Below are 24,650 nucleotides of genomic sequence, written 5' to 3' on the forward strand. Positions count from 1 at the left end.
ATGGCTACCGATTACAGCAAAAAGACCAACGCTGATTTGGTCGAGGTCCTAAAGGCTCGCTCACTGCCTCACACTGGCAAGAAAGCCGATTTGGTCGCCCGCCTCCAGCAAGACGATGACAAGAGCTCGGCCCCAGCTTCCGCTGAGGCCACTAAGCCCGCTGACAACACCGAAGATGTCATCGACTGGGACGACGATGAACCTGCTGAGACTGAGACAGTCACTGTGGCAGCACCTAGTGAGGGTACAAACTCTATCGCCGCTGACAAGTCTGTCGTGACCGAACCCGTTGCTGTGTCCGCCGAGAAACCCGCAGACGCTCCTGCCACAACTGCCGCCGCTGAGACCGAGGCTGCCCCCGCTGAAACTACCGAGACCGCTCCCATTGAAGCTGAGAAGAAGCCCGCAGTCGATTACACTCGTGGACTTCCTGCCACTGAGCTGGAGGAAGAGCTGCGCAAGCGCAAGGCCCGCGCCGAGAAATTTGGAACCGTTGAAGACTCCGCGACTGCTTTGAAGGAGGCCGAGAAGGCTGTTCTACGCGCCAAGCGCTTCTCTACTGGTGCGCCTGAGGTCAGTGATAGCACTAAGACCAGTGTCGGTGTCAAGGGTCTCGATGAAGCTCTCTCCAGCGAAACTCAGCGCAACAACAATGGCAAGCGCGTCCGTACCGACCGCCCGGGCCCTGGAGGCAAGCGTCCAAATCTGGGCCGCCGTCACCAGCGTGGTAATGGCAACCAAAACCAGAGCCAGAACCAGGGCCGCCATGGCAACGGCAGCGGCGGTCAGCGATCCAACGGTCCAAACCGCGGCAACCAGAACCAGAACCGTACCGCCGGAGCTGGTAACAAGGTCCAGGGCGGAGTACAGAAGCCAAACTGGAGTGAGAAGGATACTTCGGCGATGGAGGCTCGCAAGAAGCGCTTTGCTACTGCTACTTAGTTCACTGTTCTCGCTATCCGGAAACCTTTTCTTTTACACATGGCGTTTAATCAGGAATAACCCTTGAATTTGATTTAATTTTTCTACAACTTACGTAGTAGACAAGACTAGCAGAGGAATAAGTATTGTAATTATTTTGCATGATTACTGTATCGGTGCTATCAGAATTTTGAATATCGCGAGCAAGTTCTACAAAAGGCTGAGTAGGCGAGCTGAATATTGCATTAGCCTCTGGTTCCTGCAGCGTTGTTACTGACCAGTGCCGGGTCAGGACAGCCCTTTCACCTTGACCCTCCCCTCTAGATCGCCGTATTAGGGGATCGACAAACCCACTGCTTTACCGAAAAAGATGCTTTAGTCTCGGCATTGGACTCTTGAACTCTTGGAAGACCTCAGCAAACGCGCAATGATTCAAGCCTACAAACGCCATCCAGGCTCACGAACTCTAGGCATTGTTCCTTTTACCGCTGTCTCCACTTAGATCGACGAATCCGAAGCCAGAACACACTTATTTCTAAATAAGTAATGGCTCTCGAGACTGAAAGGAGGGCGGCTAACTAGGTCATTCACTCAGTCAGCACGGTCATTGCTGGGCCGTTTGGTGGATCATCACCAGCGCCACTTGGTCTCCACGACGGGGAAGGCGATTCCAAATTCCCGGGCTCTAGTCTAGGCTTTGCCTCGAGCTTCACTGGTTATTCAGATTCTAGTCTCTACTAGTCAACCGGATTTCAGTCAAGTATGCTGATTCCAGAAAGAGATCCGATGCATGGGACTATCCGAGCTACGAGCACTCATCTTTCTTGATCGTCAGACTTGTCAACACTTCAACGGTCTATGCTGTTCCAGACTCTGAAAAACGGCTATACAGCTCCTTAGATCATCCTCAACGAACTGGGGATTGACTGTCTGATCTATAGCGTGACAACGTGTCACGTTATCTTGAAGCACGAGTGGGCAGTTTTGGTATTTTTGTACCTGCACAGTCCTACTATTCCCTGCAACTCACCCCGGGGGAATGAGCACGTTGAGAAATTCTCCGGCTTCGAAGCAATGGCCCTGTCAGCTTTCAAAGTTTGAATGCAGAGCTACTGTGCACAAGAAAAAAAGCATGTTTCATTTCCTGGGGACAGATCGATGATGCCGTTAGATCGGATTCGGCCTCCCCGGTCGATGAGTTGTCAACGAGGCAACGCAAACGCAGATGCAGAAAGAGACCCTGACCAGGCCTAGTGAGCGCATATCCAAATAGTTTCAGCTTGTACCTCTAGTTGCATATCGGTTATATACCCGAAGGATTTGCCCACCAAGCAGGAAGACGCGGATGAGCCCATTCGACCAGGACCCTTGTCGACTCGTTTACTAGGTCTCACCAACACCTCTTGGTGGGAATTTGTCTTGAGTGGACCGGGTTTTAATCATCAAAGTTTTGAATGTTACAGCCATGCGATGCGGGCTTCCGTGCGCACCTTTTTCCCTTTTTTTTTCTACCATGCTACTGTTATTTGTGATAGTACGTACTTTGGCTCTAATGGCCGGCACAGCAGATTCTTCTTACAGGTCCCCCAGTAGCGCCGCCTCGACTAATCACAGATTAAGCCTCACATGCACCAATGATAAATCATACTTTTTACTCCCCTGATTTCGTACCGGCGCTGCCGTACATCGCACATATAATGCGTACCGACAGTATCCCTCTTTGCCCCCCACATTGAGGGGAAATTCCGCGTCAGCATACAAAAAGTCCGGTGACATTTATCCCTGATTTCATTTTTTTTTTTTGAATCTTGAGTCTTTTTTCTAACTGTTTGAATCTGAATCATCTTTTCTTAACCGTTATTTGAATCTTCACTTTACCAGATCTTCGAAGTTCGACGTGGCCGAGATTTAGTGGAATCTTTACTTAGACGGCGCCACATTGCTCCATACTGTGGCGAAGCACCTGCAGCTTCTGTCTATTTCAATCTGACATTTGTTTATAATTGCAGTGAAAATGTCCGATGATATTCTATTCTATACTGAAACTGAATGACTTAGTACTTATCTTTTAATAGCTACTTCACTTATACCTCATTTCTGCAATCTCGGGTGTTAGGGCTGTACATTTATACACCCTATATCTCCAGATCGGATATCCTTCGACTTAATTAATGTCTTAAAATTGTAAGTTTTCATGCTCTCTTTTTATTGATCTCCTATACTCGCTTCAATTGGATCGGGGAAATGTTAGGGTTTCCCCATCGCCCAGATTGAGGTATACAATATGGATCTGTATACTTCCAAGGCTCATTGCTAACATGGATCATTCTTTTCAGCACATGTACCCATCAATAAATTCCAGCGCCCAAGTGTGGAGCTGGAGGCTTAAGTCAGCGTCGCTCAATGTCGTCGTACAATCCAGGGCCTCGCATACCACCGAATGTTTCCTTTTCCCGGCAGTCAGATGCGTCGCATCCTGGGCTTACCAGCGACATTATATTTGCCCCTCGATTGCCCCGATTGCAACTTGCCAGGCCAATCAATAACAATTCAAGAAGCAGTCGGGGCTCACCTCTATCGGCGGTTGAAGATAATAGTCAACCTGAAGCATCTTCTAGCCAATCAAGACGACAATCGTTGCTACCGCGTCCAAATACTACTGGTATAACGTCGCCATTATCTCGAACCCCAGGTGTCAAATACAAGACTCCAGTGCAGATCATACCGACGTCTTTATCAGCGTCTGATATTATTAATCCACCTGAATTAGCACCGAGACATCACGCTCTCCCTGCCAAGCAGACTCGCAATGTCCTTCGCAGAAAAGCCCCGACAATAGGCAAGCACTTGGACTCAGCACAGTCTCAAAAACTTAGCTTGGTGATTCCACAGCCTGCTTCAGTTCACGATATGAAGGAGTTTAGGATGCAAGCCACCCCAGAGTTATCACACTCAGCTGGGCCTTCGACGTCTGCATCTTCCAATAATTCAAGCAGCAGGACAGAACACAGTGCAGTGGAAACGCCAAAAACACACGAGCCAGCAGAGCTTGCCAGTCTTCGCACTGTGGTTGAAAATAGAATGAATCCATTATCTTTGTATCCGCTCGCTAGTAGTCCCTCAACGAGGTACTCCGAGTCTCCGGGGATGTGGAGCCGCGGCTCGACACCGACCTCATTGTCATCTTACTCCCCAAGTATCATGTTGCCATCTAAGATTGGGCGTCCAAGGCAGCCTAGCTCACCTCAGATGAAACTGCCGTTTATATCTCCCCAACAAGCTCTTTCCAGCCCCCAAAGTGCCCAAAGTGAGCGATCAGAACTGAGGACACAAAGAGCTGCATTTCCGCAAAGATCACTTGGATATGGATCAAGCACAACCACTTCTGTCCTGCGAAAACCAAGTGTGACAAAAGTCCCGGCCCATTATCATGGCCCAGCTCGCAGCCCACCTCCAAGGAAGTCATCAGTGAATTTCAGCCCTCCCAAAGGAGCTGGTCCATCAAATAACTCCGACATCGATGTTGAAAAGGCCAGAAAAGAAGTAGAGCAGGCCGAACGAGAAGTTTTCAATTCACAAAGGATAACAAACGAGTCTACTGTACCTATGACTCCACCACCACGGCCGAGCAGACAAGGCACCGATAACTTAGAGCTGGAGGCGTCCCCTGTTATCCAAAGCAATCTTCACTTTATCCGATCGACAGGCCACAAAAGGCGCGAGTCCACAGAGAGGGCCCGGATTGTTATCCAAGCAAATCCGATCCCAAGTCAATCTGCAAAAGCTTCAATGGACTCCTTACGCTCTAAGGATTTGTCTAGAATTCCTTCACGCGACACATCTCCGGTATTGGGTCGAAAAGGACCTCGGGTCGTGACTAGAGAGCTATCGAGAGAAAAAGTCGAGCCGAAGAAGACAGCGACTGCATCAAAGCGTTTTGGGATTTTTCCAAAGAGGTCCAAGGCAGACTTAGAAGACTACGCTGCAGAACAGAGTCGGTCAGCGCGAAAGGGGCCGACAGCAGGGACTGGTCATGAAGGATACGGGAAGTATGCCCAGCGTGGCAGGAAAGCGAGTGCAAGCAACGGCAATGCTGTTCGGACTAGCTCTACAAGCACAACAAGAAGCACATCGCGATCGATATCCAGCAGCAAGGAAAGCATGACTAGTCGGCCAGAGCTAAATCTGGACGACTTCCTAATGAGTCGCCTGGAACCTGTTGTGATCAACGGAGGGGGAATGGATGGTGTTTCGCTTTCAGGAACTCAAAGCGAGCAAAGCATAAGTAGTCAAAGTGTTGCCTCTTCGGGCGTACTTCATACAACTCCACTCAGTTCTTTTATGGGTCAATCAACCGATTCATTGGGAGGAAGCTCCACGGGGACTTTGAGCGAGGCTGATTCAACACCATTGGTATTGACGCAGAGTAGAAGCCCGGAAAGAAACCAAGTGGCTCAAGATGTTTCACAACCTTGGAAATCTCGCATGCCGGTGCCAAAGGACAGGAGAAATGGACTCATTGACAGTGCTGAGGCCACTGTGCCGAAGTCTTCAATGCCGAGTCAGAATCCGATCACTGTGCCACAAGAATCACCAAAGAAGGATATCCAGCATGCTAAGAAAGCGAAATCTTCTCGCTGGAATATATTCCAAAAGACTCGCACCGAAGAGCCTAAAGTGCCTGTTGCGAGCTCCCCCGATCCTGCACCAGAAACTTCCAAGCTTCATGCTGCAATTACACCTGTCCTGAAAAAACGCCATATTGCACACTACGCACTTGTGGATATCGACTCTGACGAGTTTGATGAGATTCTGGATACATTGGATGACTCACCGCTGACAGAAGAAGAAGAAGCCTTAAAAATTACAGACATTCCAAGTGGCCTGAATATCAGAAAAAAGCAACAGTCGATATTGTTACCATCACCACCAAAGATGTATGGCGACTTCGAGACCCATAATCGACGCTCTCCAAAAGTGAAATTGTATAATCACAATATGATGAGTGAGACTGAGTCTAGTGTTGAGGCACAGCGTCCAAGACGACTAGCCTCTGTGGGTCGCATACCTCAGGTTGTGTCGAGACGTGACAGACAGCACAAGCCGACTATGCAATCGTTTTCCCGGCCTTTTAATGCAGAATCCCCTGTTACTTTGGATACATGTAATTTCAAAGGACAGTCTACCGGTGAAGTATCCTTGCATCATCCTATTGCCAACCCATTCAGCAACGCACCAGACTGGAGCTATAATCCAAGTCAGACCTTTAGTGCCCCTGAACAAGTCAGTGCCTTGGATTTTCTGGCCGGACCATATTCTAGCCATGAGTTTCTCCATTTCTCACCGAGCTCTCTGTCATCGAGCAGTACAGTGGCTGTGGCAGCCGTGACTGCCGTCTTACCCAACAAAGGCACAGCACCGATGGAAGATGAGATATGGAAGGAATATGATGATCTGATTGATACTCTCTCTCCAGAAAATTCAAAAAACAAGCAAAACGGATCTGGAAAGGCAGATGATCAAGGTAAATTCGAGCTTGCAACAGCGGCAAGCAAGGCCTTACAGGACGGGTTGATATTCCAGGCAGGCCCTGGAGACAAGTCAAACCGCAATAGTGATGTTTCTGTTCACCTACGCCGCTCCGTGATAGCACCTGCACTGCATTCCTCTGTTTATGCGTCCATTCCGCCATTCTTCAGCAATAATATTGCCGACCACGAGTCGATTGACAAGGCACTGAGCGGCTCCTCATACATACCAAAGGCTTCTCCAACTACCGCTCGAGAGCAGTCGGAGCTCCTTAGCCCACCTGCCCCTGCTTCCATCACTAAAGAAAAAACATTGGATGATCGTAAATCTAGCTTTGCTTCCTCGGAGCGGGACTGGGACACTGTGACGAGCACTAATATGCGATCTGCATCCCTTATGACTAGTCGGTGGTTGTCTTTTGGACGAGTGCTCTTCAGTCCTGCACACAATCACGTCAAAGAAGGATCACGAAGAATCCTTGTCATTGACGGTCTCAAAAATGACGACTGGTCTTTCTACTGCTCTCTAACCTACCCAGACGCAGAAGTGTACAGTCTGAGTGGCCAGCCATCGACCAAAATCTCCAATCCAGCAGCATGGCAACCCCCAACAAATCACCACACTCTTTACCATGCCAGCCTGCAGAATCCACTCCCCTTCCCCAAGGACTTTTTCGCCGTCACAGTCCTGCGATTCCCGGCCGCCAGTCCAGAGTCAATCCAGAACAATCTCATCCAGGAATGCAAGCGCGTTCTCTGCACAGGAGGGTACATTGAACTCAGTCTGCTGGACAGAGACATGGTAAACATGGGCGTTCGCACAGGAAGAGCAGTCCGCCGCCTGAAAGAAATGACCTGCCTCGCTGACCCGGCCATTAGCCTCAAGCCAAGCAGTGACAGCATCCAGCGTCTCCTCGGGACGCAAGGCTTCGACAATCTGCGCAGATGCATGGTTTGCATCCCGGTAGTAGGAGTGGTACTCCGGTCATCATCCTCGACAACATCGTCATCTCTCTCCCCAACAGCAGCTGCTTCAACCACCACTTCCATAGCATCTACGCTTCCAACCATCTCCGTCACCGCAACGACAGGTTCCCAGACCAAACCATCCTCACCAGACGATCTAAACATCTTCAACGTCTCACTAGGAGACCTCCTCTCAGACCCCTCCCGCTCCGCAGCAAACGACGAGTCAATTGCCAAGATCGTCGCCCGCGTCGGTCGCTGGTGGTATACGAAATGCTACGAAGACCCCGTCCTCCCGGACGAAGACAACAGCAACAGAATGTGGAATGACCGGCGAATCCTCCGCGAATGCCAGAGGCAAGGAACTGGTTTCCGAATGCTTATCGCTTACGCTCAGAAGCCCAGTGAGCCCAAGCGGCGCACTGCGAGCGTGTAATGATCAATTTTAACTGCAACTTCTACGATGAACGAACCAATTCGATGTTATATGATTTTTACTTGATGAGCTACCATGACTTTATTAAATTTGCGGGTTGAATTGTTGCATAGCCTTATATGTCTTTTCTAATTCTATATTGCTATTTCTTTGGTTTTTATGTTCTCGATTGGGCGGTTTCGTGGCATTTTTGGCGAGCGTTATACTACATTGACCTCGCGGTCTACTTGGTTTCAATGCATGAGTCTTTAATATAGGAATAATCAAATTACATCATATGTTAAGTTTGTTAAGTGGGTTAAGGAAATAATCAGACTACAAAGTTCTACCTGTCTTGAATGTAGTAGGGATGTTTCGTATAGGCAACGATATTTGTAGAATAGAAATGCGATATTCAAAGATCAAGAACAAATGGAACATTGAAGTGACAAGAGGCAAAAAATATCAAAAATAGAATATTGCCCCAAATATGGCTGTATTGGTCAAATCATATATAGGACTGTGGTTAGTGATAGTGAATATTCCCTTGGCAACACTGAGGGGCTTGTACGAAGTACTTGAACATGATAAATACCTATCGAACGAGTATTTTTTATGATTCTCCACTTAAATCATCAAATAGCGTATAACTTGAAGTTATATAAGTTCTGTGAGAGGTTAGGGTTACTTGGGGTCTTAGTAAAAGTCAGGTAATTATCCTCGTATTCTACTTTGAATGAATTTATTTCCGTTTTTATGTAGAACTCAAGTCATTTTTTTTTTTTCATTTCTAGGGTAACTATGATCGCGATCCTACGTCAGTACAGATCCACAAGGCTGTGATCTCAACCCCACTATATTACTGCGCCACAATTTCTTGGGGCGAGGCTTACTTCTTCTTACTACTTCTCACTTTATTACTTAACCTCTCTTTCCCCAATTTTTACCTCCTACAGCTAAACATATAATGTCTTATCAACGTCCCCCACCCGGTCCCCCACCCGGTGCCCCTCGTAGGTCATCCATTAATCCCTATACAGACCACAGCTAACGATATCACAGAGCAATACGGCCCATACGGGCACCCTCAGCAGCCTCCATACCCACTCCAACAAGGCTACGGTGCTCCCCCCGGTCCTCCACAGGGCCACTACCAACCCCAACAAGGCCATTTCGGCCAACCTCCCCCGCAAAATGCCGGATACCATGGCGCGCCAGCCGGCTACCATGCGCCAGCTCACCAACAATCATACGGCGGCCCCCCACAACAGCCCCAATACGGCCAACCACCACCTCACCACGCCCCCTACGGCCAACCCCCCGGCCCACCAACCCACGGCTACGCGCCTCCAGGCCCACCCCTCGGCAACCCGGGCCTCCCACCACAGGGTCTCCCACCACAGGGCTTCCCACCGCAGGGCTTCCCACCACAGGGCCCAGGCTACGGCGCACCGCCAATAGGTACGCCCTCAATGCCATCCCTCGGCTATGCACCGAACCAAATAGCACCAGGAGACTTCCGTGCGGATGCAGAAGCCCTCCGGAAAGCAATGAAGGGCTTCGGCACAGACGAAAAGGTCCTGATATCCGTATTGTCCCGCCTTGACCCGCTCCAGGTCGCGGCCGTGCGCTCAGCATACATGCAGCACATCCGCCGCGATCTGTACAAAGATGTCAAGTCCGAAGCGGGCGGGTACCTGCGTGACGGTCTGCTGGCCGTGATCGACGGCCCACTCATGCATGACGTCAACTGCGCGAACGAGTCGATCAAAGGCCTCGGGACGAAAGAGTGGCTTATGAACGATGTGTTGCTCGGCAGGTCAAATGCAGATCTGTCTGCTATTCGAACTACATACGAGCGCACTTTCCACCACTCGCTTAGCAAGGATGTCGAGGACGATTTGTCGTTCAAGACTGCTACGCTGTTCAAGATGGTTCTGCGGGGCTCGCGTCATGAAGAGTCAACGCCTATTATCCCACAGACTATCGACGCTGATGTACATGCTATTCATCGCGCGAACGTTGATGAAGTCTGCAGTATCTTTGCACGGTCGTCGGATGGTGAACTTCGCGCGATTGACCAGGCTTTCCATGCTCGTCACCACACAGCTCTGGAAAAGCATATTGAGCGCCATTTCTCGGGCCACATGGAGGATGCGTTGTTGCATATGCTTCGTTCTGCTACGGATCCTGCTATGCGTGATGCTATCCTCCTTGAGGAATGCATGGCTGGAATGGGGACTAAGGATGATAAGCTCGTCATTCGTGTTGTGCGGACTCATTGGAACCGGGCGCATAAAGATCAGGTTAAGCGTGCTTATCGACATCGGTATGGCAAGGATCTTATTGATCGGGTGCGTGGGGAGACTTCTGGTGATTATGGCAAGTTGATGGTTGCGCTGTTGCAGTGATTTTGGCTTTTGACTTTTTTTTTTTTCTTTCTCGACGCTTCCTTATGGTTTTTGATATCCGGTTTAAAATTCAGTAGTTAGTTAATAGTGCTTCTCTTGCCTACAGAGATTACAATGATATACCCGTTTTTCTTCTTCTTTTTGGTTGAATCTCATACTATAACTCATATATTGTATTCGAGAATCTTTTGGTAAACAGAAAAGTACATTCATATGGTTTTCGTGAGCATCATAAATCATGCAAACATAATTCAAACTATCGATATTCACATCCCTTCACTCATGGCTCAGACACCACCAAGGATACATGCGCACCTGGGAATAGTCCAGTGCGACCAGCATAGCAACCCCAGAACCAATCGTTATTGATGTTCTCCACCTCGGTTATATCTGCTCCGCGCGGAAAAGCCAGTTCATCTTCGCGAGCGGCCTCTCCTTCCGGATACCAAGCCCACCGCGCATAAACGGTAAGACCTACGCCACCATCAGGTGGGAAGCGGCGAAGAGGAGTAGGTGCTGCATTCGCTTCCGAGAGCGCGTGCTCGGGGCCTCGGAGACGAGTAGTCTTTTTGCGACGCTCTTGACCTTCTGTCCAGCTCCACTCGCCAACGCCTAATTCCGGGCTTACAGCCGGAGAGGAATCTGGGAAGCGACTCAGATGCTCGTCTTTCAGGGCGCATCCGCCTACAAGCTTTCGGACTATGACGCGCCGCTGGCCATCGTCGTGGTCTTCAAACCCAACAACTATCATGCGATGGCCGGCTAGACAGCGGCGCCAACCGTGGTGTCCATTTTCTTTGCTGATCTTTGATGTGGCAACGAGTTTGAGATAGCAGTTTGTACATACATCGTAGTCGCCGTCGTTGCATTTCAGACAGTGGAAACGCGTTGTTGAGGCCGGGATTGGGTAGGTGCAGATATCGCAGTTTGTGGAGAATGAGAGGATCTTGTAGGATTCCGTATATGGGGCAGTCACTGTGCCAATGGCTGGCTCGACCGCGTTGGATGGTGTAAATGCCGAATTTTCTGAAATGCGTCGAATCGGTAAGAGGGCGTGTGTGCAGCATCGACCCTGATTGACACAGCGGTTACAGAAGCCCCAGTCACCCTCGTTGCATTGATTGCATTTCCAATAGCATTCGTTTGTCGAGGAAAGGCAAATGTCACAGAAGAGACCGGCTTCTAGACGCCGCGCTGGGTTGTCACTAGTAGTTTGCCTTTCGCCATTCACAGTCAGTTGGGCAGCTTCTGGTGGTCTCTGAAATTTGAAAGACTGGAGAATATGGCCATTCTCACGAACTGGTGCTGAATTGTGGGTTGAAGATTCTAGCATTCGCTTATAGCTTGCTTGTGCTGAAGGACCAAACCCTTTCCACTGGGGACAGCATTGCCCTTTACGGTAGCATCTCAGACAAATGTGGTAATTCCCATCCTTGCATTGGAAGCATTTCTTATGTAATTCGTATTGGATATTCCTTTCTCCGCAGCGGTCGCAAGATATGGAGGGTTCAATAAATTGAAGGCTTGAGGAAGGGGCGTTCGATCGCGAGGACGAGGGTCTGCTCCGTCTCTCAGATCTGGGCGGGATCAGTGGAGATGAGAGCGGTAGAGCCGAACTTTCTGGTGGGCTGGGAACCTGCAGTGTTGGTGAGTTGGTTGCAGATTGACCCGTTGTTCTCCCTCCAGCCAACCACGTCGCAGAGATGTTTTGTTCCGATTCCGTTGCTCGTCGCTGTCGATGCCCGGATGACTCTCGAGCCCGTGCTGCGCCAGAGCTGCGAGGACGCCCCGTTGTGATATCACTGGATGTTCGAACAGCAAGCCGCAAATCATCCTCCGAGTTTGACACCTGATTTACCCGAACAGGCGATGTTCGTCGTCGTTCAATGACTTGTTCCGAATTCCGTCGCTCGTGTCTACCACTCGCTGACTGATTCAGATCGAGTAGATGAGGTCTTGACGTAGGTGGTCGTCTCCCTGTGTTCTCACGGGCGGTTATAGTCGTCTCAGTCGGTCTTCGAGCTGATTGCGATCGTCTCTGACGGTCGCTGCCTTGTCCACGAGAGCTGGATTGCTGCATGTGTCTTCGGCGGTAAGCATCCGCAATGAATTCACTCAGTTCCTCCTCCTGAGCAGGTCCAAGCTCATCCAAGTTAATATCATCCAACAGGCCCTCCTCAATAATCTGTTTAAGGATCTGTTCCAAGATCTCATCCTGCATAGTTTCCGCCTCCGAAGACAAGCTGAGTATGGATCGCAAGCTCGACTGATGCTCGATTCGCCGAGAACGCTGCGCATTTTCGTCACGCTGTGCAGTGTCCCCTTCCCGTCTTCGTCGTCGGCTATCATCTGCAGGTCTCTCAGGTTGAGTACTTCTTCCTCGTATTCTCGAATCTCCAGCCCGACGAGTCTCCCGTCTCGCACTCGTTTGGCTTTCACGAAGACTCAGATCCCGAATCTCCTCCAGTAATCTTTGATCCTCTTCATCTCCGCTATCCTCCTCGGCCTGCGGCGGGGGAAATATTGGGTCCCCAGGCTTGTAGCGCACAGCAATTTCCTCCTTTTCCTCGGCTGATCTGGCTCGGTCTGGCTGTGCGGCCAGCACCATGTCAACCAATGTGGTAACGGTCGCATTTGGACGAGTATCGAGCACTTCAGCGCGGCAGGATGGACAGGTGAATCTAGATGACCCGGCGGGTACTTGGCGGGAACCTTGCGCCGAGAACCAGTCTTTCAAGCATGATCCGCAATATGTGTGCAGACAGTTAAGGAGAGTGAGGGGTTGATAAAGGAGCTCGGTGCATATCTTGATAAGGCAGATTGGGTTAGCTTAAGTCTCCACTACGCAAGGGGAAGGAATAAGGAATGGAAGGACAATCGAAGTGGAATTATGCACACTCACTGAACATGCGAGCTCCTTCTCGACGTCCATCAACCCAGGTCCTGACATGAGCGGTACTTAGTTGTGTTTTTGATGGTAGAAAGTCCTAGATCAGAACCAGGGAACGAGTGACAGTTAGACCCAAGGTCAGATGGTGGAATTAAGAGGAAGGTTCTCTGACTCCACTGGACTCTTATCGCCCGCGATATCCCGCCTTCTAAATTTGGCAGCCATTTTCCCCACGTACTTGAATAGAGTATAAATGAAGACTTTTAGAGGATGATTTTTTATCAGGCACTTTCATTTCACCTGTTATACAAAGGTGGTGAAATATAGAGAGCTTGTCATACTTGATACTATGTAATAGTCCATGAGTCTTAGTTAACATTTATGATGAACTTAACCCTAAAGTATACGGATGCAAACCCAGATGGCTTCAGGAACTGAGACCTGAATTATTGAGACAAGTCTAGGAAAAAAAAGCTCTAGAGCCTATTTGATATGAAAGTTGTTGCATCAAGCAGAAACAACAAAGTACTGTACAGAGTATAAACACCCTAGGAATTGACTTAATGAAGGACAACAATGGCCCGGGGCATTTTGTTTGTATCAGGTACTAACGAGCCTTGGATACATATGGGTAGTCTCACTAACTCAATGGCTGATATCCTGGTTGTAAAGCGAGAATCCAGCTCCTTGGTCAACTTGTTCTATACTCGAAAAGCCATATCTACTTATTGAAGTAGCACATCCAACTTCAACACTCTCTCAAACCGAGAGCTTATTGATCTGAATAAAATTGCTACCTGTCTTTATGGCAGATTCTCTGTGCGAGTCTGTACTGTACCTGCGCTTGTTAATCAGCCTAGGACGACATCAATTTGAATAACAATGGATATGATTCTAGAAGAAAAGCAAATACCATAAAGGTTCTCCGTTCAATACTAGTCAAAAACAAAATAACTCTTCAAAATAAAGTCTGAAGCAGCAGCAGCAGCAGTAGCAGCAGCAAATCCCCCGGGCCCGAGTAGACCAAGGACCGAGCGTGTGTATAACAATCTGGACCATCTTTCGTCAATTGTGTATCTATTCACTGATTCACTTGCCACTCCCGAGCAAGAGGTGGCGGTTATGCAAGACACGTCCCCTCTCCAAAAAGCCCGGGTGGCATGCAAACGATCCAGCCCTATTCTATTGGTAGTGGCCGTAATACCTGCTAGTAACAGACGAGATACATAACAGGCATCACCTTCTCAACCCGCCATCTTTAACCCCAAAAACTATAGAAAGAAGATCTCGCCACCGGAGAGGAGTACAGAAAAGAGGATACGAGGGCCGAGTTTCCCAAGATAGATGTTTGTCTAACGTCGGCGGTATTGTGGCGTTGTGGCCATGGCCAGCCAACTCATTTCCCCTCCCTAAAGGGATCTGACCATCGTTGAGTTTTGAAGTGTTTGGGAGGCAAAAAGTCGGAAAATTGACCCTTATGTTCAATATTGTTTTCTAATAGAGCTTAGAGCTCTGGTGAACTTTTCATGGCTGATGGAATCTGCGCTCGAGAGCCGGAATGCCGGAATAGGCTTTGTAACTTGAGTCTTCTGAGCATCGGATGAGCAGAATGGTGGGTACTTAGTTGTGTGACCAATACACTCGGCTATATAGACTGCAAGAGGTCATTTAGCACGGGATTTCTGGTACACGATGCAAGTATGGAACTGTAGTGAGCCGAAGGTATGAACTTTCGATGAGCTTTCGTAGATGTGAATGGAATATTGCGAATAGAGGGCAGATATCTGAGAGGAAGCTGATTGTGTTCTTGGCTTGAGAAGACTATGAGTTTCTAGAAAGCATGGAGAGCTCGGGAAGTGAGGGGTTGATAACGATCTTGAAAGGGGAAGGTCTAGCGAATAGATTCAAGGCTTAGGACGATTGAGCTCCCAATTCTCGCTCTAGGTAGTGTTCCAGATCGTCTCATTGTCTTGTGATCCACACTATTTATTAGCGCTGAGGGCTGTGCTTTATTCACGGGGTTCCTTTCTGGAGCCATCACGGGGGTTCTTACATTTGTTGGAGATATCATGATCTTCGCAGGACATAGTGAAATGGCAAGTGGCAGACGAGGGGTTGATGCACCCCGCAATTGGCAATCAAAAAGACTGGGGTCTTTAGTATGCTTCACATCGATGTGGCTTGTTACTGTACTCAAAAATACTAGATTGAAAGGGTTGAAACTCCCTCGGACCCCTTCCAAGGTTCTATCGCGGTATCAGCAGCCCAGAGACTTGCAAGTGGTCCAACACCGCTGTACCTGTGCGGGTGGTAGATCAGACGGTGAAGAGTGCAGGGATCTGGATATATACACTTTCCCCTCACCTGGGTACTTCCCAAAGTTGGTACACTGTTATCAGTTAGCATTTGGTAAGTAGTACAGAATATTTTGTAGAACGGTATGGTCTCATGGAATTGTATTCCCAGCAACCAATTCGGGCCACTCCAGGGTAGAGGAATAGTACGACCTGACTCATTACGAGTTCTTTATTGACTTATTTTAGCATCCTTGAAATATCTGTGTCTCTTTCATCGTTTCACCTACTATTTATGGAACAAAAAAGGTAATTGGACACCTGCTACCAGAAACAGAAACTAGAACGTTGGGGGCTGTGGCTTACTCTTTGCCCGGTGGCTTTTGATAGCTGGTTTATGGCTGGCGCCTCTCCCGTCAGAAAGTACTTTCGACTCGGAAGAAGCAGGAATAGGTATGGCATACATGCTGCATTCATAGTTCGGAGTAGGCTGAGCCTAGCGTGACTGTTTTCATGTGAATCCTGTTCGTAATTCTCGTAGTATTCAGAGCGAGCTCTATGCACTTGCCCAGGTGGCACATGGATTCCCTAGATAAGTCCTGAAATGTAGGCTGTTAAAACATATTGCTGATCTATTAGCAGCACTTGAAGAAGATTAATAATCACTTATTTTACTAAAATGATATCTAAAAGTGCTATGGTCGATCAAACAGGAAGAGAAGTAAATTGGTTCGGCCAAAAGGTCCGTGCATGTTATACGAGAATCAGAAATTAGAAATTAAGCTCCATTGAAGTTAATTGAGAATCCAACGTCTGTGTTACTGAGGTACAGGATAGGTAATACGAGTTCTATCCGTGCCCCACAAAGAAGAAGGAAGTGAACTACTGTGTAGATATCTAGTAAAGATCAAAACAATTCCTACGCACTGACCTCCAATGCTTATACACAAGTGTCAGCTCACCGTGCCAACTAATGCATGGAGTGCAGGACCAAGCAAGCCATCAACAACCTCAAGGTCCCCACCGTCCAAGCGTTGTCGAGTCAGATATTCGGGATCAACTGCACTGACTCTGCGAGGAAAGCGGGTGGGAAGTTCTAGATCATGGCCGATTGGATGGTTTTTTGCATTTCTTCTGCTATTGGCTCCATGGCTTGCATATGCCATGCAAACAAGTCACTAACATAATATAACATGGTTTTTAGACTGAGCGCTGAGCGCTTCGACAATGTTCAATTTCTTACTTTAGCGGGGCTGTGGTTTTTGTATCGCACGGACTGAAATGGGCGGATATTGCTATTGCCAAGCTCGCCTAGGTAGAAATGAGGCCATTGCTGATGTGGTAAGTACCTAGAAGCGATAAGGATAGGATAGGCATGTCAACGTGTCCGTACATCCTTGTTATTAAAACGGTCAGGTGTTTCATGCAATGCAGGGATTACATTGATTTGATCTAGCGTGATGGCATAATTAGTCAGGCCTTGTCCTTGAAACATTTGTGACTATGTAGGTTAGTAGCTTTTCGTAACATGTCCCAGAAAGACAATATAGATCTTTACTATACCTTAAAATGCCAATTGACAACACCTACAACACACCGCTATTCCCTGTGATCAGGATGAAAAGACAACAAGTTTTGTATAAATCTCTTCTTCGTAACAAAGGGCTCGTCGAGTCAATAGAAGCCACGAATAAGAACCGGAGCCTCTTGCTTGCACAACGCATGATCCTTCATGTGGGGACTGATCATCCGAACTTGGGTCTAGTGTAAGAGCTGGCGCCAACGCAATGATCTGCGCGGGGTAGTTAAACTATGATGAGATGAAATTTCAATACTCATATTTTCTCGTGTCCCTCTGGACTTTAAACTAGGTGGGGCGGAGGAGGCGAATGCTAGCATCTAGATTGCATGCATAAGGTAGTCAACTTGTAACTTGAGGCCGCGGTTATCCACAATTTCGAACAGAAGCCGAAAAGGGTACGTTGTAATTCTTCAATGTTGAGTAAATATATATATAGTCAAAGTTCGAAGTTCAGCCACCCAACGTTACCCCGTAAGTGATCCAAAGTTTTAAGGTCGCCGGTGAGCAAAGGAGGGCGATGCAATACGGTCCCAAGGTTCGCCTACTGGGGAAGTCAATTGTAAGCGGTGTAGTAAAAAAGGAGAAACAAAGTTAAATCTAATAATGATGACAGTAGTACAGACAGTAAACGACATGGCCAGAAACTAAGATCTCCGGCTGAACTCTCTATGCTAGACTAACAAATCACATGGGTGGCTTCTGGCCGGTTCTGGCGCTTCGAAATTATAAACATTGGCGATGAAATGTTCTAGATGAGGGAAAGGCTGTATAGATCTACACGACAGTACCAGAGTCGATTTGCCCCGTACCTTGGTAACGATGTGGACACAAAGTGACGGAATCTGCATCACGATAATGGATAATTTCTAAATAACCAGATGACGATCGCAGGCAATATTTTAAGGTAAAATAAAAGTAAAAATGAAAATGAAAATAAGGGGGGATGGTTTCAGCCAACGGGACTGAGAACTCCGGACTCGGGAGATATCGCTCGGGGGTTTATATTATGCGGCATCGTCGGAAGAGGTCAACCGTCACGTCGGGATTGTTATCTGGGATGAATCGGATGGTCGCATGAGTTTCCAAGATTCTGGAGATACTAATGAATTTTATGCCAGTGTCCATTTTGAGACGGAATAGGGGGTTAAGGGCAAAAACCTTGGAAGGCTGGAGGATCAGCACCGTGCCTTGTTTATCACGGTTTGCAGCCGCAGGGATAAAGCCATTAAGTTAGCTTAGGAATGTCAGATGAACCAGACCCTGGAGTCTCGGCCTTGAGATGATCTAGCCGAGTGTGGATCCCCGTTCAGGGTTTTGACATTGATAAAAGCATTGACTTGGAAATAATCGAATAATAAGTAATGAAATGTACTGTGATGCTGTAGCTTATTGGTTTATATTCAACTTTACTTCAATTCATTCCAATTCAATAGTATCCAATGACCTTGGCAGTAAGAATTGTATCTAAGTTGGAACCTTAGGATATTGAATTTTCGGTTATCGTGAAACAAGAAAGTAACTTAGCCGCAAGACGAACTAGGAAAGAGTTTTAATCTAGTCATTTTAGATCCATATTCTACCAGCACAAGAGATAGGTAGAATGTAAGTGATCAAGCCAACAGCGGCTGCTAGATAAAGTGCATGATGAGAGTTGAGAAGTTGAAAGCAGAGATATAGAAATTCTTGAAGGAGGCCAGAGCCCTAAATTGCCAAGTGAGGCAAACCAAGGAAGTTTGAAGAACCTTGGAACCCTCAAGCCTATCATGCAGTGTGACATCACTAGTTTATTTCATATACTTATGTAAATTATGAACTAGATGTGATTCACAAGACAGATCAAATCAATGTACATGTACCTGTACCTATACCTAGTAAGGTGAAAAGTACTATCTATAGATGTCTTCTATAAAATGTCCATGGGTGTAGTCCAAGGTCTTGAGTAGAGACCTTGTACGGATTATACTCTGTACAAAGTAGATTGCAGAGATCCACACTTCACACTTCTGGCGCTATGACCAAAAATCAATCCAGCTGCATGATGCATGTCACTGAGAGACTTGACTTAAAAAGAGGAAAAGATTGTGTCCCACAGAGTCTAATCTAGAGTCTGATCTAAGTTTCTAGTGTGACCGCCTTACATGGCCCTGGAATGGAAGAACCAAGGAAGATATAGGGGAGATAAAACACTGTATGGTAAATGGTATGGAAATGGTGATTTATGGTTGTTTGTTCCATGGTCGTGATGAGCACGTATACTATTGGGTTTGGGTGAGAATCTAATACTACTTGAAATTTTGGTTCTTTCGATATCAGGGTGACTCGGACCTTTGATAAGTGTTATAGTTACATGTACAGTATACAAGCATACTGTATAAATACTTGTATATTACTCTACTGCTCCACCCCCGTGATCCCCGTAATCTCCCGTCAAATACGTCAGTCTACTTAGTACGAGATAAACTGGATCTGATTCAAAGTCACAAAAAAGAGATCATTCAGATAATGAAAATAATGGAAATAATGGAAATAATGGAACCGAGATAGCCCCTTGAAACATCAGAGAATACTGCACAATCTTTTTTTTTTCTTTTTTTTTTTTTCCTTCTCTCTCTCTCTTGGTAGTATTCTCAGAGTCAATGCGTCGAGTATATGGCCCACTTATTATTCCACTTCTTTTTTTAATCGGCAAACCCACTAAATAACGCCTTCCCTGTCTGTGCTAAATAAATAAAAAATAAATAAAAAGAAAATACTTGGAAAGCTATAATACCTTGATTTTTTTTCTCCGATTTGATATTTCTCCAGGGCTTCTTAATTCAAGAGGCTTATCTTCGGATACTTGGATACAAAGTGATGTGATTATTGATCCAAATCATCCAATTTCTAATTTATCATCTTCATTTCTTCTTTTACTTTCCTTCTCTTCATCCTCTCAATTTTGATGGTTCTCGGATCCAAATTTACTATCAAGTGGAGATTCGTTTCGCCACCGTTCCTCTAAACCTCTTATGCCATCACTTTACGGTATGATAAGCTCTTTTTCCTCAACCTCCCACATTCCAACGTCCAGATTTCTGCATTCGCTTCTTGACCGTACTACTTCAACTGGTGATACCCTTTGATCTACGGCCGCTTTTCTTTTTTCTTTCCTTTCGTGCTACCTTTCTGCATTTATTCTACCAAAAGTCCTTTTAACCCCCGGTCAATCGTGCTTCCTGTCTAATGCATGGTTATGTCTGTTCCGCCCGTCTATTTTTTCGCCTCCCACTCTTCTCTTGGATTAAAAAGAGTCGACACTGACATCCTTCGTACCTCCCCAGACTTCGTTGTGCCTTCACTTCGTTGAGCAATAACGTGCTTGGCACAAATCCGGCCGGATGCCATACACCGCGCCGTGGAAGCCGACGCTCGCCGCGCAGCACATTGAGTATTCCAATTATCCTACCGACGGCTGTTCTGAACGAGCTGGTTTAGTTCGTTCGCAGTCGGAACTCCTGCAGAACTCCCGACCTTATTCTTCAACCTCATACGTTCGTCGGCATCGGAGGACCCCGTCGATCAGCAGCAAACCCACAGTGCGGTCATCGGAGGAATCCACCGCACCTCAATTCATTGGCTCTAATACCTCTGTTCTACGTCAGTCCCCACCACCATTGAACAATGCAGCTATTCCACCCGGGGCTATAATGTCTCCTCCCGAATCCGCTCTCAACTCCAGTGACGAGGAGTGCTCCTCACTGCAGCAGGGTATCAATATCGAAGAACTCACAGCTGCAGTCAAGGGTATAGAGCAACGGAAACCCACATCACCAGATATGGGACCCGCAGATGAGTTCGGAACCGAGGCTCCATCCTCATCAAGTCAATCACCTTCCAGATCAATTCCAACGTCTATTTCGACGTCAAGCTCAGCTAAAGACAACCTGAAACCCAGTTTGAAGTTAGGCTCGAATTCCAATAAGCGCTTGTCGAAAGAAGCTCGGAAGATCTCCCACTCCCGCTCCTCCACTGAAACAGATATCGACCGCAAACGGGATGAAGTTTTGATCAGCTCTCCAGATGACAGTGATGCCGAGTCTATCTGCTCATTGCAGAAGCCGTCTATGGTGCGGAAGAAGTCTGGTGAGCTCGTTCGCCCGGCTCTTCGGCCTACACAACGGAGACCGTCAAGCATGCCGGGCACACCAGTCTATGCCAAGGCGGTGCACTTTGACTCGCAATTAGAACATATTCGTCATTTCTTGCAGCTTGATAAGCCCTTGGCCGTGAGTGCCCAGACCTCCCCTGTCGAAACTCACGATGCCGACTTTGAGTTCCCGTTCCCTAATGTCGCACCTTCGTGGGAGTGGGAGCTTCGGCTTTGCAACTTCCCAAAAAACCTCCCGTCTCATCCAACCCACCCCGTCCGCTTGGAGAAGCTATCTCTGTCAAGTGATAAGAACGTACTGGTGGGTACTGTGGCGGTGGCAAACCTGTCATTCCACAAGAAGGTGGCTGCTCGGTTTACCTTTGACTTTTGGAGGACTACGTCGGAAATTGGCGCCGTCTACTGCCATGATATCCGCCGCAGGCATGCCCATGACGGGTATGATCGGTTTACCTTTGACATTAAGTTGAATGATCAAGTCGACCTCGAGAGCAAGACGATGTTTGTTTGCATTCGTTATAATGTCGATGGCAAGGAGTATTGGGACAACAACCACGGAATGAACTATCAGGTTGACTTTTTTAAGACGCTTAAGAAGCCCTCTAAGCCGTCTGAATCTCGACCTTCTCTTCCACACAGTCGAACATTTTCTGGGCACTCGTCCCCTGATCATCGTTCTTCCTCTTCATCCTTTAATGATTTCCCCAAGGCCGAGGCCAACGTTTCTTTCAGCAGTCCGTTCACTGGCTCCAAACCACTGAAGAGTAAAAAGTCAGTGGACGACATCGACACCATCAAGCCACCCAAGCGTCGAGAAAAACCACATCCTCAGGCATTTGGCCATCGCTATGACTTTGGGGCTTCATTGAGTGCTGCGATGCAAGCCAAGTCTCCCCTTGACCGTACCACCCTGACCGCACGAGCACGGTCTGAAAAGCCTGAAGTCAAGTCAAGTGGAGAGGTAACCGAACCCTCGGGTCAACGTTCTCCTACATTGAATGATAACACAAATGGAGCTCCGGTGGAGGATGAGAAACCTGCCTCTCTGTTGAATGGCAAACCATGCCTTGAGTCCTCGGTGTACAAGGAATTGGTGGATCGGTACTGCTTTGTAAGTGCATTTCTACTGACCACGTTATAACATCTGACTAACTCTCTTATAGTATGGCTCCCCAAAGTCTCAAAGCACAGCACAGACTGCTCCTGTGAATGTGCCTAGTCAAGACATTCCACGGCAGTCCACTCCAAAAACTCTCTCCCCCCTCTCTCCCCCCGATCCATCGCACCCATACTCTCCCCGACTCCTGGGTCACCTCGCCAATCCTGTTCTTCAGTGTCATCGGCGCCTATGAGCCCACAGACATCTCCGCGATCATCACCTCCGCGGCTATACCGTAATGCTTTCAAACCCATGCAGAATGTATTTCTTAACGACACTCAGTCGTCGCAAATAATTAGAGGGTGAGTTCTACAGAGTGGCTCAACAATCACTCCAGAGTCTCATCTACTTTTTTTTGTCCTCATCCACGACATTGTATCATCATATTGACAGTTCCACTGAAGTGGATTCGACACCTCTTCAGTAGAGACAGGACCCCTGGTTGATTTTTTTTCCATGCCTTCGATCACACGTTCCGCATTCTCACCTCCTGTTGGCGCTTGGTGATCCTTTTTGTTATTGGTGGACTTTGCCTTTTCCCATCGATCTTTTGATGGTATTATTTCCAATCATTCCTGGCCGCATCCGTTGAAGCAAATATCGTTCTTGCGATGTATCATAAACCGCGGAACCTATTTGCTTATCACCAGATCACTAGTCATGACAGATATCCAGCGTCGATAGAGATTATTGACGCGGTGTCACATTAATGCGGTTTTCATTGTTCCCGCTATAGTTTTTACTATCTGCTTCAGCTTCACCAACAATTCTGGTGTATCACGCATTTCATGACGATAATGACCTTTTCTCGCTTTATTGCCCATTTTGGCCGCTCATACAACACACGCCATCTCCACTTCGAGGCTTCTTCAATTCTTCTGTCTGACGGGCAGTTTATTATCTCTTTGCAAGAAAAAAAAAGTTTTCAATTCCACTCCTTGCTTGCTGTTCTCGATGCACTTGTGTTTGTTGGCCCTTGTCATTTTACTTGGTTTCCTTTTGCGTTGCATGGTGTGATGGTGTTTTCTATTTTTGAATAGTTTGTTTTTCTTATCTTTGTTTTTTATCATTTGCGTTTGATTTGAGTGATATGATTTCGAGAAGCGTTTGTCTACTCACTCGCGACATTTATTTGATACAAGAGAACACGAATGATATGTGGATCTGAGCCATACCCGAGGATTACGTTTTACTGTAGATTGATCGTTCTATGGTTCAAGGTAGTCGAGGTTTTGGTGAGTGGGTATTGTATCCTTCTACCTAGGCACCTTTGAACCTCATTGTGAGAAAGGAGCTGGGAATGGGATACACAACTTCCGTTGCAGACTACATATTCACATTACATATGGGTAAATGCAGTCCACTCCGGAACAAATTAAATAGAGATATCTATAAATGTAATATAGATCCGAATATCGCCTTGCGAGAATATCCGCACCCAGCCTTCAAATTCTCTTTAACAAACCTCCGCCGTCTGAAAAGAACCTTGGGCAGTCGTAGGAGTTGTGGATAACTAGTTTAGTTAAATATGAGTAAGATATCATTTACTCCTCGAGCACCTTTCTTCATAACAAGCAAGGTGGTGTATCGGTAGCTTGCCCTGGCGCAAAACCTTACTCCAGGCCAGAAAATCGAAGATGATTCGGGCTCAACCCCCCAGTCTCAAGCCTGGATATAATCTACTATATATATTTTTCTCTTTTTTTCTTTCTGCAAGGAAGTCCTCAAGAGTCGAAACGATGTCAGTGGGCTTTAGCTTGTTTCCCTTGATGAAGAATACGATAAAAACCCCTAAATGGTTTCCAAGGTTCCAAGGTTAGGCCTTATATACTGGCTGTTATCACCGAAAAACAAGCAATCCTCGTTCGTGAGAGGGAAGATCCCCTTCATGCAGAGAAGCGACAGCTAGTCACCGAAAACTGCTAAGGCTGGACGGTGATGGTAGCAAAGCTTGTCTCCATGGGAATTGGGCAGGTCGACAAATTTCAAATGGCATAATCGCCCATGGCTTTGAAAGAATTTTACGATGAGTCTAAGGTTAAAGACGAATGTAGAAAGTTCTGAAAATTTGGGCAGCTTATCATGAACATATGCTGATGATGAAGCCTATCTTAATATCAAAGATATCTCTAGATCAAAGATATGGGCGTTAGGCTTTTTTGGACTAGAAACAAAATCTTCCTGGCAGCATTGATTCCTGAGAGATCCCACCGCTCCGGTACCGTCTTCTCCAGATCGACCAGCCCCCCTGAAAGCCGGACGCATGACTTGCGCATACTCCCAGGTTACTCGGGATACCATCCCGCGAATTCCCAGTCCAGAATTCCGCTAACCTTG

General features: G+C 47.3%; 5 protein-coding genes across 5 annotated transcripts; 4 read left to right on the forward strand and 1 right to left on the reverse strand.

Moving 5' to 3' along the window:
- N7495_004376 (SAP domain-containing protein) lies at nucleotides 1-942 on the forward strand (the record flags this gene model as incomplete). Its single annotated transcript, XM_057207027.1, has 1 exon — nucleotides 1-942. The coding sequence occupies one exon, from the start codon at nucleotides 1-3 to the stop codon at nucleotides 940-942; it is 942 nt and encodes a 313-aa protein (XP_057064707.1).
- A 2,382-nt stretch (nucleotides 943-3,324) lies between these two features.
- On the forward strand, nucleotides 3,325-7,851 carry N7495_004377 (uncharacterized protein; the record flags this gene model as incomplete). The annotated part of the gene is made up of 1 exon (XM_057207028.1): nucleotides 3,325-7,851. One exon carries the CDS (start codon nucleotides 3,325-3,327, stop codon nucleotides 7,849-7,851), a length of 4,527 nt encoding a protein of 1,508 aa, XP_057064708.1.
- A 946-nt stretch (nucleotides 7,852-8,797) lies between these two features.
- N7495_004378 (annexin) lies at nucleotides 8,798-10,241 on the forward strand (the record flags this gene model as incomplete). The annotated part of the gene is made up of 2 exons (XM_057207029.1): nucleotides 8,798-8,843; nucleotides 8,893-10,241. 2 exons carry the CDS (start codon nucleotides 8,798-8,800, stop codon nucleotides 10,239-10,241), a joined length of 1,395 nt encoding a protein of 464 aa, XP_057064709.1.
- A 280-nt stretch (nucleotides 10,242-10,521) lies between these two features.
- On the reverse strand, nucleotides 10,522-13,191 carry N7495_004379 (SH3 domain protein; the record flags this gene model as incomplete). Its single annotated transcript, XM_057207030.1, has 2 exons — nucleotides 10,522-13,047; nucleotides 13,144-13,191. The coding sequence occupies 2 exons, from the start codon at nucleotides 13,189-13,191 to the stop codon at nucleotides 10,522-10,524; spliced, it is 2,574 nt and encodes an 857-aa protein (XP_057064710.1).
- A 7,193-nt stretch (nucleotides 13,192-20,384) lies between these two features.
- N7495_004380 (protein phosphatase regulator GAC1) lies at nucleotides 20,385-22,506 on the forward strand (the record flags this gene model as incomplete). The annotated part of the gene is made up of 2 exons (XM_057207031.1): nucleotides 20,385-22,265; nucleotides 22,318-22,506. 2 exons carry the CDS (start codon nucleotides 20,385-20,387, stop codon nucleotides 22,504-22,506), a joined length of 2,070 nt encoding a protein of 689 aa, XP_057064711.1.
- Nucleotides 22,507-24,650: the final 2,144 nt, after the last annotated feature.

Source organism: Penicillium taxi (genome assembly GCF_028828555.1).
Source record: "Penicillium taxi strain IBT 34144 chromosome Unknown utg000003l_segment0_segment0, whole genome shotgun sequence".
Lineage (NCBI taxonomy): Eukaryota > Fungi > Ascomycota > Eurotiomycetes > Eurotiales > Aspergillaceae > Penicillium > Penicillium taxi.